The sequence below is a fragment of the Panulirus ornatus genome, chromosome 4, assembly GCF_036320965.1.
Source record: "Panulirus ornatus isolate Po-2019 chromosome 4, ASM3632096v1, whole genome shotgun sequence".
NCBI lineage: Eukaryota > Metazoa > Arthropoda > Malacostraca > Decapoda > Palinuridae > Panulirus > Panulirus ornatus.
Window position 1 is genome coordinate 17737326 of NC_092227.1, and position 21211 is coordinate 17758536.

At 43.2% G+C, this 21211-nt stretch overlaps 1 protein-coding gene across 2 annotated transcripts in view; it reads right to left on the minus strand.

The window, feature by feature from the left end:
* Positions 1 to 21211, minus strand: part of LOC139765897 (uncharacterized) — a 409959-nt gene that overhangs the window by 138493 nt on the left and 250255 nt on the right. The window contains exon 1 of one of the 2 annotated variants that reach the window (XM_071693847.1): positions 10414 to 11162. The exons of the other annotated variant lie outside the window; for it this stretch is intronic. Coding sequence (XP_071549948.1) covers positions 10414 to 10447 — 34 coding nt within the window. The 5' untranslated portion in view covers positions 10448 to 11162. Of the gene's footprint in view, positions 1 to 10413; positions 11163 to 21211 lie in introns of those variants that run through there. 2 annotated transcript variants of the gene reach the window in all.

Here is a 21211-nt window from a genome sequence, read left to right on the forward strand (position 1 = left end):
GCCTTGGCTACATCCACATACATTCAGACACTCCACCGGGAGTCTTCGAGTTGGTTGAGCATTCTTAGCTTGGCTCCTTCTGTTGCAACTTTCAGAAAATAGAATAATCGCCTTCTACACTTAGTAGGGAATACGGAGGTAGAATTCTTTTACCCCTACCCTATCATATATATATATATATATATATATATATATATATATATATATATATATATATATATATAATCCCTGGGGTAAGGGAGAAAGAATACTTCCCACGTATTCCCTGCATGTCGTAGAAGGCAACTAAAAGGAAAAGGAGCGGGGGCTGGATATCCTCCCCTTTCGTTTTTTAATTTTCAAAAAGAAGGAACAGAGAAGGGGGCCAAGTGAGGATATTTTCTCTTAGGCTCACTCCTCTGTTCCTAACGCTACCTCGCTAACGCGGGAAATGGCGAATATGTGTGCGTGTGGGTGTGTGTGTGTGTGTGTGTGAGTGTTCGAATATATATATATATTTATATATATATATATATATATATATATATATATATATATATAAAACTTAAGTGTTTATGCGTTCATTCAATATACTTTCAAGGCCAAAGTATAGCACCTAGAAGCCTAATCTTTTGGGCGTAGACACTCCGGAATTTGGGCCAGATTCTAGGCTACCGCAAGTTGGCATTGAGGGACATTCTGAGCCAAACTAAAGGACACCAAAGGCCACCCTAACCTTTTAGATTACACCTACTTCACCGCACTCATTCAAAATGGCAACCTTATGGCCTCGGATTAAAATGAAGGTACATCAGGATCAGGGGCAGGATCTCAAAGAACCTCAAAGGAAGGATCCAAGTGTACGAAAGATTTCCCTAATAGGCAGACAGAGGCCACCTTTCAAAACTCGTGCTTACTACAGCTTTCATGTAGCACCCATCGACCCCAGGTTTTGCATGTAGGTACTTCAGAATCTGAAAGTTTTAAGCTACCTCACGTTAGCCTTGAAGGCCGTTCTGGGACCACCAAAGGCCACCCTAGTCTAACATTTTGCACTTACTCCACTGAACTCATTCAAGATAGGCAACCTTATCATCAGCCTTGAATCATAATGAAGGTACCTTAGGATCGCAGGACTTTCAGACCCCCACTCAAGGTTCAGAATTACTATAGTCATGGTACTTATTAAACTCTTAAGTGACGCCACATATTTAAGTTTTTCAACAGTCCGCGTTCAAGACCATTTGCAAGCCAAGAAAGGCGATTTTCATGTAGCATGCATTCAAAAGCCATTTTTGCTCCTGCAGCGCTGGGTAACCCAGGTAGCATTTTCTTTGAAACACGTATGGGAGAAATACTTGGAAAAACTGATGGATTTGTATGTAGCACTTATAAATCTTGAAGAGGCATATGATAAGAGTTGATAGAGATGCTTTGTGGAAGGTTTTAAGAATATATGGCGTAGGACGCAAGATGCTAGAAGCAGTGACAAGTTTTTATCGAGGATGTAAGGCATGTGTACGTGTAGGAAGAGAGGAAAGTGATTGGTTCACAGTTAATCTCGGTTTGCGGCAGGGGTGCGTGATGTCCCAATGGTTGTTTAATTTGCTTATGGATGGGGTGGTTAGGGAGGTGAATACAAGAGTTTTGGAGAGAGGGGCAAGTATGCAGTCTGTTGTGGATGAGAGAGCGTGGGAAGGGATACAGCGTTGGTGGTTGATTCGGGTGAGAAACTACAAAGTTTGGTAAAGTGTGTGAAAGAAGAAAGTTGAGAGTAAATGTGAATAAGAGCAATGCTATTAGGTTCAGTAGGGTTGAGGGACAAGTTAATTGGGAGGTAAGTTTGAATGGGGAAAAACTGGAGGAAGTGAAGTGTTTTAGATATCTGGAAGTGGACTTAGCAGCGGATGGAACCATGGAAGCGGAAGTGAGTCACACGATGGAGGAGGGGGCGAAGGTTCTGGTAGCGATGAAGAATGTGTGGAAGGCGAGAACGTTATCTCGGAGAGCAAAAATGGGTATGTTTGAATGAACAGTGGTTCCAACAATGTTATATGGTTGCGAGGCATGGGCCATAGCGATGTACGGAGGAGGGTGGACGTTTGGAAATGAAATGTTTGAGGACAATATGTGGTGTGATGTGGTTTAATCGAGTAAGAAATGAAAGGGTTAGAGAGATGTGTGGTAATAAAAAGAGTGTGGTTGAGAGAGCAGAAGAGGGTGTGTTGAAATGGTTTGCACACATGGAGAGAATGAGTGAGGAAAGATCAACAAAGAGTATATATGTGTCAGAGGTCGAGAGAACAACGAGAAGCGGGAGACCAAATTGGAGGGGGAAGGATGGAGTGAAAAAGATTTTGAGCAATCGGCTATTTCCTGTGTGGCGGGATAGCGACGAGAATGGATGAAGGCAGCAAGTATGAATATATACATGCGTATATATGTACGTGTTTGTGTATGTATATGTATACGTTGATATGTATACGTATGTATTTGTGAGTGTATAGGCGTTTATGTATGTATATGTGTATATGAGTGGTTGGGCCATTCTTCGTTTGTTTCCTTGCGCTACCTCGCTGACGCGGGAAACAGGGGTTAGGTATATATATATATATATATATATATATATATATATATATATATATATATATATATATTAATGATGAGTGATTTAAATGCCAAGGCGAGTATTATGAGGTATACAGTAAAGTGAACAGAAATGGTGAACAGCTTGTGGAGTTGTGTCCTGAGAAAGGACTGGTGATTGGGAATACTTAGCTTAAAAAAGGGACATATACAAGTATACATGCATGAGTAAGGTACAGTGGTCAGTGAGCATTACTGGATTACATATTAATTGAATAGGCGTGCAGACGAGAGACTCCTGGACGTGAATGTATTGAGTGAGAGTGAGGGAAACGAATTGGGTGAGAGTGAGGGTGGTGAAAGTAAAGTGAGCTCGGAAAGGAGACGTGTATGAAGAACTAACAAGAGAGATTTAAGTGTAAAACGGCAAAAGGTGAGAGAAAACGAGTTAGGGGAGTGGGTGAGGAATGGGAGGTATGTAAGCAATCAGAATTGACATGTGCAAGAGAAGCGTGTTGCCACCAAGGGGAAAGAGAAAAGGAAGTTACATAAGTAGCAATTAAGGGGAAGGAGTGCAGATGAGTGTGCTGTATACAAGAGAATGAGGCAGAAGGTCAAGAGGAAGATGCAGGGATTGAAAAAGAGGGTAATGAGAGTTGATGTGAAGACGCATCAGTAAACTTCAGGGAAAATAAAATGTGATTGGAGGAGGTTAACAGTGTGTGAAAAACAAGAGGACAAATGGGAACATCGGTGAAGGGGACAAAAGGGGAAGTGGTAAGGGGCAGTGATAAGGTAAAAAGGAAACTGAGTAAGCATTTTGAAGAGCTGTTGAATGTGTTTAATGACAGTTGCAATGGAAAGTGTTTGGAGGTATGCGAAGTGATAGAATCATGGAAATTTGTTTGGTGAAGAGAGAAGTGGTGGTTAAAGCCTTGTGTAAGATGAAATATGGCAAGACGGCTGGAGTGGATGGTGTTGCAGTTGAATATCTTAAGAAATGGGGTGACAGTGTCGTTGATTGGTTAGTTAGGATTTTCAAATTATGTATGGATCATAAAAAGTGCTTGAGGATGTATTAGTGCCACTTTACAAAGACGAGGGGGACAAAGGGAAGTGTTCAAATTACAGCGGCCTAGGTTTGTTGAGTGTACCTGATAAGAATGAGTGAATAGTGATTGAGTGGGTGAAAGCATCTACAAAGCACGAGACTGGGGTAGGAGTAATGTGGTTTTTGAAATGGAAGAGGATGAATGGATCCGGTATTTGCTTTAAAAAATGCGCGAGAGAAATAATAAGAAAAATGGAAGGATTTGTATGTGGCATTTATGGATATGGAGAAGGCAAATGATACGGTTGAGAGAGATGTTTTATGGAAGGTCTAACTAATACATGGTGTGGGAGGAAAGCTATTAGATGCAAAGAATAGTTTTTATCGAGTGTGTAAGGTGTGTGTACGAGTAGGAAGAGAGAAGAACGAGTTAATCCAGGTGAAGGTCGGTCTGCGGCAGGGGCGTGTGATGTTACCATGGATGTTTCAGTTGTTTATGGATGGGGTGTATGGGAGGTAAATGCAAGAATTTTAGAGAGAGGAGCGAGTATCCAGTCCGTAGGGGGTGAGGAATCCTGGCAAGCGAGATAGTTGTTGCTTGTTCATGATAGAGCACTAGTGGAAGATTCGAGTGAGAAACAGCAAAAGTTTGTGACCGATTTTGTGAGTGCCTGTGGAAGGAGGAGGTTGAATGTAAATGAAAGTAAGGATATTAGGTCTAGCAAGGTAGAGGGAGAGGTTAGTTGGGGGGGTGAGTTAAACTTGAGAAAAATTGAAGGAAGTGAAACGTTTTAGATACCCGGGAGTGGAATGAGTCATAGATTGAGTGAGGGGGAGAAGGTTCTGGAAGCAGTGCGAAGTGCGTGGATAGAAAAGTGGTTATCAGGGAAAACAAAAATGTATTTGATTGAATGTATCCAGTTTGTAGGGGGTGAAGGCGCCTGGGAAGTGAGTCAGCTATTGTTTGATAATGACAGCAATGGTGGGAAATGGGAGTGAGAAACTGCAAAAGTTAGCAACTGAATCTGGGAATGTGCGAAAGGAGGAAGTTCAGAAAATGTGAATAAAAGCAAGGATATTAGGTTTAGCAGGGCAGAGGGACAGGTTGAGAGTAAGACTAGAAAAAATTTGGAGGAAGTGGCGTATTTTAGATACCCGGGAGTGGACATGGCAGCAAATGGAACAATAGAAGCGGTAATGAGTACTAAGGTGGGTGAGGGAGCCAAGGTTCTAGGAGCATTGAGAAACGTGTGGCTAGAGTCGTTATCTGGGAAAGGGAAAATGGTTATGGTTTCAAGGTATGATAGTCCCAACGACGTTGTTTATTGGATGCACGGTATGTGCTAAAGATAGGGATGTGTGGAGGAAGGTGGATGTGCTGGAAATGAGATGTTAGAGAACAATATGTAGTATGCGGTGGTTTGATAGAGTAAGTGATAAAATGATATGAGAGAGGTGTGGTTATAAAAAAGTGTGGATGAAAGAGTTAAAGAGGATGTGTTGAAATGGTTTGGACATATAGAGATCATGAGTGAGGAGAAGTTATCAAAGATGAATGTGTCAGAAGTAGAGGGGACAAGGAAAGAGGAGACCAAATTTGAGGGGGAAGGATGCAGTGAAAAAGATTTTGTGTGAATGAAGCCTGAACATGCAGGAAGGTGCAAAGCCTGCACAGGATAGAGTGAATTGGAACGATGTTATATACAAGGGTCAATGTGCTGTCAGTGAACTGAACTAGGGCATGTGAAGTGTCTTGGGGAAACCATGAACAGGTTTGTGGGTCCTCTTTGTGTATTGGGAGCTGTACATTGCAATATCATGTACACTGCACATGACAGAGAGGATGTGAGCAAATGCGGCCTTTTGTCAGTCTTTTGCTGACGCTAGCTCGCAAACACGGGAAATGTCGAACATTTCATATATATATATATATATATATATATATATATATATATATATATATATATATATATATATGTGTGTGTGTGTGTGTGTGTGAAGCGTCTGGGGTAAACCATGGAAAGTTCTGTCGGGCCTGGATGTGGAAAGGGAGCTGTGGTTTCGGTGCATTATTACATGACAGCTAGAGTGAGTGTGAACGAATGGGGCCTTTGTTGTCTTTTCCTAGCGCTACCTCGCACACATGAGGGGGGAGGGGGTTGTTATTCCATGTGTGGCGGGGTGGCGATGGGAATAAATAAAGGCAGACAGTATGAATTATGTACATGTGTATATATGTATATGTCTGTATGTGTATATATATGTGTACACTGAGATGTATAGGTATGTATATTTGCGTGTGTGGACGTGTATGTATATACATGTGTATGTGGGTGGGTTGGGCCATTATTTCGTTTGTTTCCTTGCGCTACCTCGCTAACGCGGGAGACAGCGACAAAGCAAAATAAATAAAATATATATTATTTTTTTTTTCTTATTATACTTTGTCGCTGTCTCCCGCGTTTGCGAGGTAGCGCAAGGAAACAGACGAAAGAAATGGCCCAACCCCCCCCCCCCCCCATACACATGCATATACATACGTCCACACACGCAAATATACATACCTACACAGCTTTCCATGGTTTACCCCAGACGCTTCACATGCCTTGCTTCAATCCACTGACAGCACGTCAACCCCGGTATACCACATCGCTCCAATTCACTCTATTCCTTGCCCTCCTTTCACCCTCCTGCATGTTCAGGCCCCGATCACACAAAATCTTTTTCACTTCATCTTTCCACCTCCAATTTGGTCTCCCTCTTCTCCTTGTTCCCTCCACCTCCGACACATATATCCTCTTGGTCAATCTTTCCTCACTCATCCTCTCCATGTGCCCAAACCACTTCAAAACACCCTCTTCTGCTCTCTCAACCACGCTCTTTTTATTTCCACACATCTCTCTTACCCTTACATTACTCACTCGATCAAACCACCTCACACCACACATTGTCCTCAAACATCTCATTTCCAGCACATCCATCCTCCTGTGCACAACTCTATCCATAGCCCACGCCTCGCAACCATACAACATTGTTGGAACCACTATTCCTTCAAACATACCCATTTTTGCTTTCCGAGATAATGTTCTCGACTTCCACACATTCTTCAAGGCCCCCAGGATTTTCGCCCCCTCCCCCACCCTATGATCCACTTCCGCTTCCATGGTTCCATCCGCTGCCAGATCCACTCCCAGATATCTAAAACACTTCACTTCCTCCAGTTTTTCTCCATTCAAACTCACCTCCCAATTGACTTGACCCTCAACCCTACTGTACCTAATAACCTTGCTCTTATTCACATTTACATATATATATATATATATATATATATATATATATATATATATATATATATATATATATATATATATATATACTTGTTAGCCGTTCCCAGTGTTAATGAAGTAACTCCATAAAGACAAGGAAAGGCCAAATACGCTCACATCCATTCTCTTGCTGTCATGTGTAATGCAGTGAAACTATAGCTTCTTATCTACAACCAGGCCCCACACACCTTTCCGTGGTCTCCCCCCCACCCTCCCCAGCTACTTCACATGCACAACTTCAGTCCACTGATAGCACGTCGTCCCTTGTATACCACATCGCTCCAGTTTATCCCAGGCACGCCTTTCACCCACCTGCATGTTCAGGCCTCGAGCACTCAAACTCTTTTTCACTCTATCCTACACCTTCATTTTGCTATTCCCTTTCTGTTCGTCCCCTCCACTCCACACACATACAGTATATCCTCTTGGTCAACCTCTCTTCACTTACTCTCCATGTCTAAACTATTTCAACGTTTTCTAAGCTCCTTCAACTATGCATCTCATATTACAACATCTCTCTTACTATTTCATTACTTACTCGATCTATCCTCCTCACACCACAATGTTCTCATACATTTCATGTCCAACACGTCCACCCTCCTCTGCATACCCTCAGCTAGGCCATACCTTCCGTGCACAAAACACCGTTAAGATTACTATACCATTCAAACATACCCACCCTCGCTCTATGAGACAACGACCTCTCCGCAAACTCCTCCCTCAGTGCTCTTAGAACCTTTGCTCGCTCACCCACCCTACGACTCACCTCCACCACTATGGTTCCATTCTTTGCCATGTCCAGTCACTGGTATCTAAAACACTATCTTTCCTCAAAAATTTCTCTATTCAAACTGACACTCCAACTAAAAGATTTTTAAGTGGCATTAATGGATCTGGAAAAAGCTTATGATCAGGTTGATAGAGAAGCTTCATGGAAGGCGTTATGAACTTATGGTGTTGGTAAAAACCCATTAGAAGCAGTGAGTAGTTTTCATCAAGAGTATACCGGCGTGATTGCGAGTATAGAGAGAGAGGAAGGTGCATGGTTCCAGGTGAAGGTGGGTCTGTGGCAAGGGTGTGCGATGTCACCATGGCTGTTTACTTTGGGATGGTGAGGGAGGTGAATGCTAGGGTCCTAGAGAGAGGGGTGGGTATACAGTCTGTATGGGGTGAAGGGTCCTGAGAAGTTTGAGTGAAAAACTAAAGTTGCTATCTAAGTTTGGGAGTGTGTATGAAAGGAGGAAGTTGAGAGTATATATATATGTGTGTGTGTGTGTGTGTGTGTGTGTGTGTGCGTGAAAGATCACTGGGGTCTGAATGAAGATCTTTGGTTTTATTGGCTAACGTTTCTTTATTGTTCATGCCATCATAAGAGCCTATAGAGAAAGTATAACAGGCATGTAATATCTGTATCGTGAGTGTATGTACATCCACAGACTATAACAAAGTCTACAATGCTACATGGATGAAATGTAAGCATGTTATCTAACTGAATTATCTAACTGTTAAATGCAAGATTTTGATCTTGAATAGGATATTCTGATCTTTATATGTATATTTCATACTATTCGCCATTTCCCGCGTTAGCGAGGTAGCGTTAAGAACAGAGGACTGGGTCTTTAAGGGAATATCCTCACCTGGCCCCCTTCTCTGTTCCTTCTTTTGTAAAATAAAAAAAATCGAGGGGAGGATTTCCAGCCCCTCGCTCCGTTCCCTTTTAGTCGCCTTCTACAACACGCAGGGAATACGTGGGAGGTATTCTTTCTCCCCTATCCCCACGGATGATATATATATATATATATATATATATATATATATATATATATATATATATATATTGAAGGTAAGGTAGGACTGCGAGTCATTTTCAATTTTGCTTTATTCTTTTTTTTCATAATTCATGTTGAGGTTATATAACGTAACTTATTCAATCAACAGCTCTAAGATCCAATGGACTTTATGTTTTGTATGGACACTCATAATGTAAATGTCAAATGCATATTTTCCTTTCTTTATAGACTCTGATGATGGTAATGCTGAGGTGTGTGTGTGTGTGTGTGTGTGTGTGTGTGTGTGTGTGTGTGTGTGTGTGTGTGTGTGTGTGTGTGTTTGTGTGTGTGTGTTTGTTTGTGATTACTAGTTGCATGTTAAAGGGGGAGACTTTTATACTCGTGCTGCCTCGTCTCTTAATCTTGCATGTAAGTACCATGTCTTTACTTCAGTGTATATATACACATAAACATACACCTCAGTCTAAGCCAGGTCCCCATACACAGACCAGCCTCTAGGGGAAGATGTACACCTGGTTTGGGTGTGGGCCGATTGTCGCGGCAAGGATCTGAACACATGCGTGACCCACCCATGACTGGCCCCTCCTGACTTATGGTCCGTAACGCTAACCATCAAACAAAATGTGTGTGTGTGTGTGTGTGTGTGTGTGTGTGTGTGTGTGTGGTGTGTGGTATAAAATTATTACATATTTGCAATTTCCCTTCTGTAGGTAAAGTAGTTTTGCATTCGTGAGGCCTCATATTTTGAACATTTCCTATCATACAACTTCTTAAATTTCTGTATACTGTCTGCATCAAACATCTCACATCATGTCATTCCATTCATCCACCACTCTTATGCTATATAATTACTTTCTCATTTCTTTTCCACAAATTTCTTGCGTATTTTCATGTTATGTCCTCTTTGTGTTGCATTCCTACATATCTCGAAGAACTGTTCACTGTCTTCGTCATCGATATGTTTTAACAACTAAGAGGTTGTCATGAAATCACCCCTCACTCTTCTCTCTTCCAAGGTGGGCAAATATAAAACCTCGAACCTTTCCCTGCAACTCGGCTCTCTCAGTTCTGATACCATCTCTGTATCTCCCCTCTAAACCTTTATTAATTCCTTGTACTTCTATACGTGCAGCGACCAACGTTGAGGAAGGTATTTTAGTTCTGTCCATATGTAGGAAGGGGAAATCTTCCTGAATAATTCTTCATCTTTGGACTTGAATGTTATTTCAAGATTTGCTAACAGACACCTGGTGTTCATAACTACAATTCTACAGTGGGACTCTGGCGACAGGTAGGAACTGTGTCAACTGCCAAGGATTAGCCACACAAAGATCTACCTGCAGCTTTGTTTCCTACTAAATGGTAATCCTACTGAGGCCTTCTTTCACTATGACCCATCCTTATTACTTAATATCTACTCGAATTGTGTGTGTGTGTGTGTGTGTGTGTGTGTGTGTGTGTGTGTGTGACTGATACCATTTAATGACATATGTAAACACATATAATCAAAAACAATACTAACAAATCGACGTATCATTATTGGTTTAGCTTAATCAATGTTGCTGAAGATACGTTTAATCAGTCTAGTCGCTGCCTTATATCTAAAGTGTACATTGTCACCAGCTGACGCGAGCTGGATCATGTCATGCTGATCACCAGTCATTCATGAATCAAAACTTACCACACTGTAGAAAGTGCAACCGAAGACTCTCCATGGTGGGGGCTGTCTCCCTCTGGCTGTGATGCTGGAAAGTTTAGCAATGCTCGTTATTGTTGTCACGCACAGTTGTATTGTTTCCCTCTCCGCCAGGTGACGCAAGGTAGTCCCATTATCCGCTGAGCACTGGACACTGTGGCGCGCCGCTCGCCGAGCAACAGATTGGCTACTGGCGATGTGATGCTGGGGGGAACACCCTAATAATGCTGTGGTGACGAGTCTTGACCCCTGACACCTGCCTCAGTTCCTGGTTACTGTCACAATCTACATCGCTGTTGTTTTTTCTTATGGAGGGAAGTTAACCAGACGAATGCGAGCGACGGTACGTTCGGCTACTGGATTCCTGGTTCTTCTTGCCACTGCCCGAGGTGATCTCACTATAGATAAAGAAACTTCCGTAAGCACCCCACTTCCTTCCTTCTAGGTAACACTTGATGATTTCTGATCATGTACGACCCCGCTTCACATTACAACTTTGAGATAACATTAAAAAGTAGTTTTTCCTTTTTGTTTTTCTCACAAGATCATATTACGCTGTTAAGAAAACCTAGATTCAAATCTCTGCGGGAAAGCGGTGGTTAACGTGCCCGTTCTCCAAGACTTGGGGGCATTCAGACCCCAGTCACTGCCAGGAGTCGTGGCGAGGGTTGCTGCCAGGGAGGAGGAGCGGACCGGGAGAACCTACCAGGACGGCCAGCAGACAGCCACTAGGAGTCTCCCTGGATCTGTCTAGGTCCTTCCCCCACGCTGTCCACAGGTGCCGGGTGTCGCTACAAGCTCCAGAACTTCCTTGAACTGCTTCCTAAAGAAAGCGACAACACTGGATAAGGTAGCGTCGCTATCACATGACCTGGTAGTTATCTTAACCTGTATTATGCTTCCAGTGAGATGATTCTCAAGACAAAAACAATTAAAACAATTAGGAAATGCTTCGTGTGAGGTATAACCCCAGCCGTGACGCCTTAAAAACAGAGTTTCCTTGACAGATGCAGCCATAAGGCCAGCCCCCAGGAGGAAACAAACACTACGCTAGAACTGAATGCTGATGACGTCAAGAACTGCTGCGTGTGACAGTGATGAAGATGACAGTGATGATGATGATGATATTGTTGAAAGTGATGGTGTGATGACATAAGATTTTGGTTTGTAGTGTTGGTATCGATGAAATGAGTGATCACAAAACCAGTGGTAACACTGTCGTTCACAGTAGTTTCATACAGACGTGATAACATGGTCCAAGACTAATGACAGTTCTTGAATTCCCTGTGAACTTCGTCAAGGCTTACTGTCCAACGTAAACTTTATTGATTACCTGCTTTAGGTCACACTCGGTAATGTTTGCATTATTATCCTGCCATCTTGCCACGGGTACGAAAGCGAGTTAATCGTCTCTGGGTCCATCGTGTTAGTCAACTCATAAAAGAATGAACTACAACTATATACTGGGAGCTTCTGCTGCACATAACCTACAACAGTGCGCTCAGACCTTCTATGTGACCATGGCGTCCGTATACACGAACTATGTGACCACGGCGGCCGTATAACACGAACTATGTGACCACAGCGGCCGTATACACGAACTATGTGACCACGGCGGCCGTATACACGAACTATGTGACCACGGCGGCCGTATACCCGAACTATGTGACCACGGCGGCCGTATACACGAACTATGTGACCACGGCGGCCGTATACACGAGCTATGTGACCACGGCAGCCGGATACCCGAACTACGCGACCATGGCGGCCGTATACACGAACTGTCTGACCACGGCGGCCGTATAACACAAACTATGTGAACACAGCGGCCGTGTACACGAACTATGTGACCACAGCGGCCGTATACACGAACTATGTGACCACAGCGGCCGTATACCCGAATTTTGTGACCACGGAGTCCGTATACACGAACTATGTGACCACGGCGGCCGTATAACACAAACTATGTGACCACAGCGGCCGTATACACGAACTATGTGACCACAGCGGCCGTATACCCGAATTATGTGACCACAGCGGCCGTATACACGAATTATGTGACCACGGTGGCCGTATACACGAACTATGTGACCACGGCGGCCGTATACACGAACTATGTGACCACGGTGGCCGTGTATGGCGTGTTGCCGTGGTCGGAGCGTGTAAAATCATGCATAACCACCCATGGTTAATTACGGGCACGGCGCCGTGCCGTACACGGCGGCCGGCGGAAAGTCGATGCGTCTGAAAGCGGCCTCACCGTGCACTCAGACCTTCTGTCACACATGAACTACAACTGTGTACTTAGACCCCCTATTTTAAGTGAACTATACATATGTGTACTCAGACCTTCTGTTACATAATGTGTACACAGAGCTTCAGCAAACGTCACCCACCATTTCATCTTATCAACCTTAGCCTGATCCAGAATCACCTGAGTGACGTATGCTGGTGGGACAGACTTTACGTCGTTTCTCTGTCCATGTAGCCAACCAAGTGGGAACTGGTTCTTGTAATATAATAAAACATTTCATCCTTGACGGTATCTTACTTGGACTCTCTGTCCTAACCTGGTTTTTTGTGCCTGTCACAGCCATCACGAATATGAACATAGCTGTGTGTCTGTGTGTTGGAGCGTTGTACATATGGGGAGGAAAAAGGCAGCCATATAAAAAAGTTTGTCTATTTCCCTGCTGCATGTTATCTGAGGCGATGTTTGAGTTCTGCCCTGGTGTGTACTATAGATGTGCCGTGCATGAGCACTCACTGTAGGCGTGTTGCCGTGCATGAGCACGCTTGTATCACCTGTGTGAGAGGGGACAGTCGTCCTCCCACTCCGCTTAGCGTCCCTCTCCGCCGAACGTGTCCTTGACGCGCCAACAAAAACATCTGGAGTGGCTAACACAAAACCTCCTTGGGCTGCCGGCCACTTCCTCAACACTCTGACACCCGGCGCACTCTGGCTCCTCGCTACCACACTCCGCGCACTCTGGTTCGTCGCTACCACACGCCGCGCACTCTAGCTCGTCGCTACCACACGCCGCGCACTCTGGTTCGTCGCTACCTCACGCCGCGCACTCTGGCTCGTCGCTACCTCACGCCGCGCACTCTGGCTCGTCGCTACCGTATGCCGCGCACTCTGGCTCGTCGCTACCTCACGCCGCGCACTCTGGCTCGTCGCTACCGTATGCCGCGCACTCTGGCTCGTCGCCTACCACATGCCACGCACTCTATTTATCACACGCGGTACACTTCCTTACCGTTGGCACCCTACACGCTCAACTCGTTGCTCCCACATGTGGCATACTTCCTTGGCGCCATGACACGCCGGGCACTCTCCTTCGTTGTTACCACACTGGCTAGTGGAACGACACGCCGCTCACTGCCTCGATCCTGCCACACGAAGCACACTTCCTTACCGGTGCTACAACTGCTTGTAGTCGTGGTCGCACAATATCAAGAAAAACCTTCCTTTATCAAAAATGAATTCGATATCAACAAAGTGGAGTACAGAGGACTACTTCCGTCCCCGGGAAGCTGGGGGCGGAGCGTCAGCCCAGGTGGAGACCTGCTCAAGATTCTCTGAGAGACTGACCCATGACAGCCTGTAGTAAGGGTGTTTAAGAACGGTTGGTATCGAGAGCATAAGGCGCTACCTGTGACTTGTTGTGGTTAGTCAGCAAACTCAAGGGTGAGCAAGCTGGGAAGAATTAGCTCATCTTGTACGTCAAGAGGCCATACGGCGGCTGGGACGCTCTGCACCCGTTCTGTGTAGAAAATCAGCAGGTTTGCTGATGGGCAAAAAAGTGTAGAACTCAACCCTTCATGAATGGTGTAGAGAGTGTATAACTTTCATGAAGAATCTTGTGTAATTTATGGGCTGTCTCCACTTCGTCCTGCCTCGAGCGTAATACAAATCGTTTAAAACTACTGACTCTCGTAGTTCCCTTATCTATCGCTAATTCACTAGCCTAAAGTGAACATTGTATCGCTCGGCCACTTATGTAGCACGTCTTCGTGCGTCTCTAAATGGTCTAGCCTGAGAGCCAGAGTCTATACTGAATAATCTGATCATGGTATCAAATCTTAGATATACATGTCTCAGTACTAGAACACAATAATGTACATAAAACAGAGGTCATTCCAGACAATAGTCTCTCAGTCTGCTACTTGATGTTCTACATGCTCTAGGTTTCAGTGTAGTTTTAACAACACAATCAGTAAATCATGTTCAGCACAAATGCTAGTTATAATATTGCCACATGGAATAGTTTTCTGGCCTAAGTGAGTTCCTTGTATTGTTCATTCACTTGTGGACGAATTTTTCTATAGTTTTCTTAAGTTCCTACGGTCAGTGGGGTCTTTAACTTCAGACCAGTGGACAACTTCAGACGCTGTTATCGGCACTAGTCTCTTGGCTGTGGAGTCAAACTTCAATAATCGACTCCCTTTTCGCAAGCGACTGCAAGCTTGGATGTCGCAAGAGTTAGGGGGAGGGTGTTGGTCCCAGTCCCTCCCTGCTTGATGTAACCATTAAACACAGGTGGATAACTAACACTCATTCTAGAAGATGCATTTAAATATTAACATCTAAAACTTCTACTAACTTCCACAAATTTCAATTATCTTTCGCATTGTCATTTATCAGTTTCCATTCACAGATGGATGCATTCTACTGAATGTGCTTGAAACAGATTTGAGAGTTCTAAACTGTGTAACATATAATCTAAACTAAAAAATGCCTAATCTTTAAAGTTTACGGCATCGCACTGGGCCTCTAGCAGTGAGGGGGTTACACAGATTCTCCTGTGCTTGGAATAATCCTTCATACTAAAGTCTAGCTGTTCTACAACCTAAACCTAGTAACATTCCCAGGGAGCACAGCCAAAGTTCCAAGCCTGTCTAACGTTTACTGGGTTAGTACAGTCACCAACAATGGAGATACTAAGATACAGAAATAACAGTGCTGGATCTGTAGAGTGGATGCAATGAGGCACTAGGATACAGAAATAACAGTGTTGGATCTGTAGAGTGGATGCAATGAGGCACTAGAATATAGAAATAAGCGTTGGATCTGTAGAGTGGATGCAAAGAGGCACTAGAATATAGAAATGTGTTGAAATAAAAAGTGTTGAATCTATTGAGTGGATACAATGAGACACTAGGATATAGAAATAAGCGTTGGATCTGTAGAGTGGATGCAACTGTTATCATTATAAGCATGTGGGTCTAGATGTAAATCATGAAAATGTTTTAGATATGTATCATGCCTAAGTGCAGTTGCTAACATATCTACGTGGCAGAGGTCTCCGTACCAGGCACAAGGTCATCATTATAGTTAAACAACATAAGACTGTCAAAAATTTTGCTCTTCTCGAACGTCTTGAACTTTTAAATATCTGAGTTTATATTTATGTCCCCTTATGTGCTGCAGCGCACTATATGATCCGGTGAACTGTAGAACTGGCTATCTTAAAACGCTCTCCTGCAGTACTAAAGTTCTTCAGAATTAATGATTTACCTTCTCTAATCTGTTTACGTCTGGCAGGCCTGTTCTTAACATGCGTGAACTATTGTATCGCTTCACCTTTGTTCTAATTCGTTAACATATGCGCTGGGGACACGAGAAATCATGTGCTACGAAATTATCAGTATCGTACGCTGTCTATGTTTACACATCAACAGGTCATACGAATATCTCTTGTAATACCCACACAACGCATAGATTAGAGTGTCACCTACAGTGGAATGATACGATGAGTTAATGGCACTTTGTACATTAGAGATACATTCATCCCACTAAGTATTCTGAAAACCAATAGTTACTCTGTCTCTTTAACGCCTTCCGATTCAACCTCTGCTGACCCAATCGACCCTGGGTTATGAGAAGCAGTGTTAGTCTTCCTTATGTTATACTTAACACATAATCATCCCACGATGTTATTGTTAAATTGTCCTTCATTATCTGTAATTAGAGCACTTGGTGTGGCACTGTAGCGATTCAAGATGCTTTCCTTAAACAACTTAAAAACAGGTGTAGCCGTTTTGTATGGTAGTGGAACCAATTCACAATAACGAGTGAATGCATCTATCATGACAAGCAAGTATGTGTTTCCTTGACGAGTCTGAGACAATCCCGACTGTACGTCCATAGAAACTCTCTCTTCCATGGTTCCTTGACCTGGAGGTGTAGGAAAACTGGATTAGGCGTCGTTATTGTACTTTCATGTTGGTTGCTTGTGGAACATTTGTATACATGATGTGCAATTTGCTTTGTCATCTTAGGCCAAAAGTACTTTAACCGTAAATGCATCGTCTATAACCCGGGTGAGCTGCTTGAGGTATAGCATGAATCAGGCTAGCAATTCAGGTCTAGTCAGTTAGTATAACTAACTGCAGAACGGTACGATCAGGTGCTCCTAGTCTTCTATACAATATTTCTTCCTGTAATAGAAATTCTGTGATCTGAACAGGGGGGTTAATCGTTGGGTTAGTTTCATTACGTAAAAAATTTATCACCTGTGACCACACTGGGTCATTCTGTTGGTCCTCCTTGAGCTTATCTATATCTCAGGCAGGAGACTCAATTACCGGGGCTACGTTCCGCGACAATCTATCTTCTACAATGTTTTGTTTTTCATCTATGTACTTTATAGTTGGATTGAAATCCTGTATAGTCAATGAGCATCTAGCAAATCCTCCTGTAGGTCTTCGATTTCGAGGATTGGTGATCAGTAAACACATGAACTGGGTAATGGTAGATAAGATCCTTAAAACGCTTCAGTATCTAAACTATAGCTAATGCTTCTTGCTCTGCTTCTTTCAGCGTTCTGGTGCCGTAATCTATGGGATGCAGTCGTTCTACTATTCTCTGCATCAGGGCTGCCTCATACCCTTTTGTACTAGCATAAGCAACTAAGAATGGTTACTGAAAATCAGGATATACTAGGATAGGTGCAGAGGTGAGCGTTTGCCCTTGTGTACCCGTGGAAAGTAACATCTTTCCTTAGTAATTCTGTTACAGGTGAGGCAGTGGTACTAAAGCCCTTCACAAAACTCCTGTAGAATCCAGCTAATCCTACAAATGATCTTACCTCATCAGCATTTCAGGGTGTGGGAAATTGTACTACAGCTTTTACCGTCCCATTATCTTGGGAAACTCAACTCCACTCTCATACGCTACATACCCTACACATTTTATCCTCGTTCTTAGAAATTTACATTTTGACAATTCAAACTTTAAATTCGCCAACTGTAACTTCTTCAAAGGTTCCTCTAAATTTCTCAGATGAGTAGAGAATCTTTATCAATAATCATAATGTCAACAAGGAAGAACATAAGGGTCTCTCGTCTCAAATTCCTAAAAATCATTGTCATGGGCCTTGAAAAGGTAATGGGCGATGACCTTACTCCAAAAGACATCCTCATAAACTCCCAGTGACCTGCAGGTGTGATGAATATAGTTACTAATGTACCGGCATCGTCTAATGGTATCTGCCAAAAACCGTGGAACAAACTCAACTGGTACAGGTAAAGGAAATCTACCTGGTATAGTAACTTTATCTAACTACCTATAGTCTATCGCAAGCCTCCACTCTCCGTCCTTCTTTGGTACCAAGTGGGGCGTTCTGAGGATAGCTAGCAGGCTGTTGTAACATCTCATTCACGCCTACATCTGCTGTCTGTCTTTGGGAATGATGGAGTCTAGAGGGGGAACATAAATTGGGCGTGTACCGGGTTGCTGGGTTATGGAGTGAGAAATATAGGAGTTAATCCTAAAGTTCCCCTTTTAAAGCCATTGCATTCATGTAGCCATTCAATAAGTCTACCAGTTTAGAGATACGTTGAGTTTACTCAACATTCACATCAACTTTAGTTCATAATAGAGCGTGGAGAGGATGCTAAAGAAAGATGTGTAGGGCAAATAACTTCTAGATAATTCACCACATGGATGAACACTGGTGCATTACGTCCCTTACATTCTCACACTGTAGCAATACCCATTAGAACATACACTGATATATAGATAGATAGATATCAATGACCACAAAAACATACTTTAAGAATCATAAACGATATAAATTACGTTCCATGATTTTTTAAATTCTGAACAAAAGACAATAAATCAAAGTACATCTTATTTAATAAGTACAAATACAAATAACACAAATGATCCATAAAAGCTTTGCACCGATAAAACAAAAAGTTAGTAAAAAAAGAAACACCAAACCACTGAAATACACAACCAGGAAATCGTCGTGTACATGCAAATGATATGAGGAAAATTATTACCTAAGATCATTTATACATGAACATACAAGGCAAGCATGGAGCGGAGGGCACAACACGTAACTTCAAGGTCAGCTCTTTCAGTGAACAAGTTTTCTAACGTTGTGATGTGGAAATGTTGAAGCAAGTATAATGATATGCACAACAAAGTCCGGATTTACAGACCGGTACAACTGACCTCTAGATGAATCAGAATGTCTTGATTTCTCTTTCAAATTATCACAGGCAATCCGGACATCATCTACCTCATCAACAATCAAATCGTGTAAGCAAAATGATGTGTCAATCGTTGTTGAGCGTCACATGAATGGCGTCTCCTCTAGATTTTACCAGATCAACAACGCAGCGTTGCAGTCTTATCATTCTAAGACTTGCAATTCTAATGATACTTTTCCTAATATCTTTAATTACGGTCCGGACACTCTAGTTACACCACAAGTCCAGTGTCACAATCTTGTACGGATCCCTCTGGCGGTCTTTTAATGCAATTTTATTTATTCAAATTGGTTTCTGCTCCAGTGTCTACAAAGTTTTATTACTGTTATCCCACTAAGTTTGGCTAAAATCAATGGCCCTGTAGCCCCATTAACAACTAAGCTCTGACACTCGTCATTTACACATTCATCATCCAGAGCTGCAAGAGGGTTAGCTAGATTTTCTGAATTAAAAGAACTTAGCTGTCTGCTGTCAGTTGGTCCAGAGTTCAGTCCTAGGTGTCTGCTGTCAGTTGGTCCAGAGTTCAGTCCTAGGTGTCTGCTGTCAGTTGGTCCTGAGTTCAGTCCTAGGTGCCTGCTGTCAGTTGGTCCAGAGTTCAGTCCTAGATGTCTGCTGTCAGTTGGTCCTGAGTTCAGTCCTAGGTGTCTGCTGTCAGTTGGTCCAGAGTTCAGTCCTAGATGTCTGCTGTCAGTTGGTCCAGAGTTCAGTCCTAGATGTCTGCTGTCAGTTGGTCCAGAGTTCAGTCCTAGGTGTCTGCTGTCAGTTTGGTCCTGAGTTTAGTACTAAGTCGGTCAAGCTTGAGGCTGGCTGGAAACTTCCCGCGAAATCGGACGGGGTGATAATGTCTCCTGTTGTGTTCGTAAATCTCCGTGGATTAAAGTATGCTTGAAGCTGCCTGTAGTCCCTCGTGTTGTGGGTTGTTGTATCATGATACGAACAATATATCTGGGAAGGTTGTGCTGTTAAGCATGGACAAGCAGATCTGTAGTACCCTGTCTGCTTGCAGCAGTAGCACTGTGACGGTGTGGGCCTATGGGTAGATGGCCGAGACAGGTGCATTTGTGAAGATGAGGATCTGTTGGTTGTCCATCACCCAGACTGTCCTGTAATTTTTAAGCGTGAGTATTGTGCAGGAGCAACTAGAACCCTTACATTATGTTTCACAAACTTTGACGGAGTCTTACTCTTGTAGCTATGACTGGGGTCTTGTATCCTCCATATCTGCATACAAAGGATGACAATCTTGATACTCGAGTATTTAAGTCAATCTTCTCATTGTCCATATTCGTGTCTAGCCACCGGTAGGGCGCCATTACTCACCAAGGCTCGGGTGAGGAGCCTAGACAGTGATCTGTGTTACTGCCTAGCTATTGTCATTGTCCACCCTGACGCACCCTTTATTGCCCATTCTAATCTCTGTCCCAAGTTGGTAGCTTCGTTTACGTAGACAGTATCATCCTTCTCATCAATATTAATATCTGACATTAATATGATTATTAACGACACATTATCCCGCTTCTTAGGCTAGAGAATTCTCTCCAAAATTGTTTATATTTTTCCATTTAGTTACATCTCTGGGCTCTGGCACTTGGGTAATTTCTTTGGCCCCTCCATGCTTATCATAGTCTACTAAGCTTAGAGCTTCCTTAATCATATCACTATCCGAGGGAGTCCCACCCCCGTCAGAGGCTGTTTTCTATATCGGTAAATCACAACTCTAAATCCTCATAATCTCCCTTAAACTAACCATAGATAGTATCTTTATGCACTAACTTATGGAGTACAGATGAAGGTGCTTCTGGAGCAGCCATATCTTTAACGAATGATCAAAGTTTCATAGATCTTTACAATCGTAAAATTTTGCACCACACAACCGCTTTGAAAAATGTTCCTGGATATTGCAAGAGGTGTAGACGTCGTGATGACCCTCGGCAGGATGTGAGCGTCAGTGTCCTGACGTCGCTTAGCTCGACAGATGGTCCCTCTCGAGGTCAGCAGGAGCAAAGTGGCGTTGTTGTCCCTGACATCGCAGAGTTAGTCTGGCCGCGGCTCATGACGCAGTGATGACGTGAAGCGGTGTGCTGCTCACGCTACGTGGGTCAACACGGTTCAGGTCCCTGGTTCCTTGAAGTTTACAGCTTGACTTCACAACTGCCAGGTGTTGATCGTAGAGAGCAAGTTGTTAGTACACTTCACAACTGCCAGGCGTTGATTGTAGAGAGCAAGTTGTTAGTACACTTCACAACTGCCAGGTGTTGATTGTAGAGAGCAAGTTGTT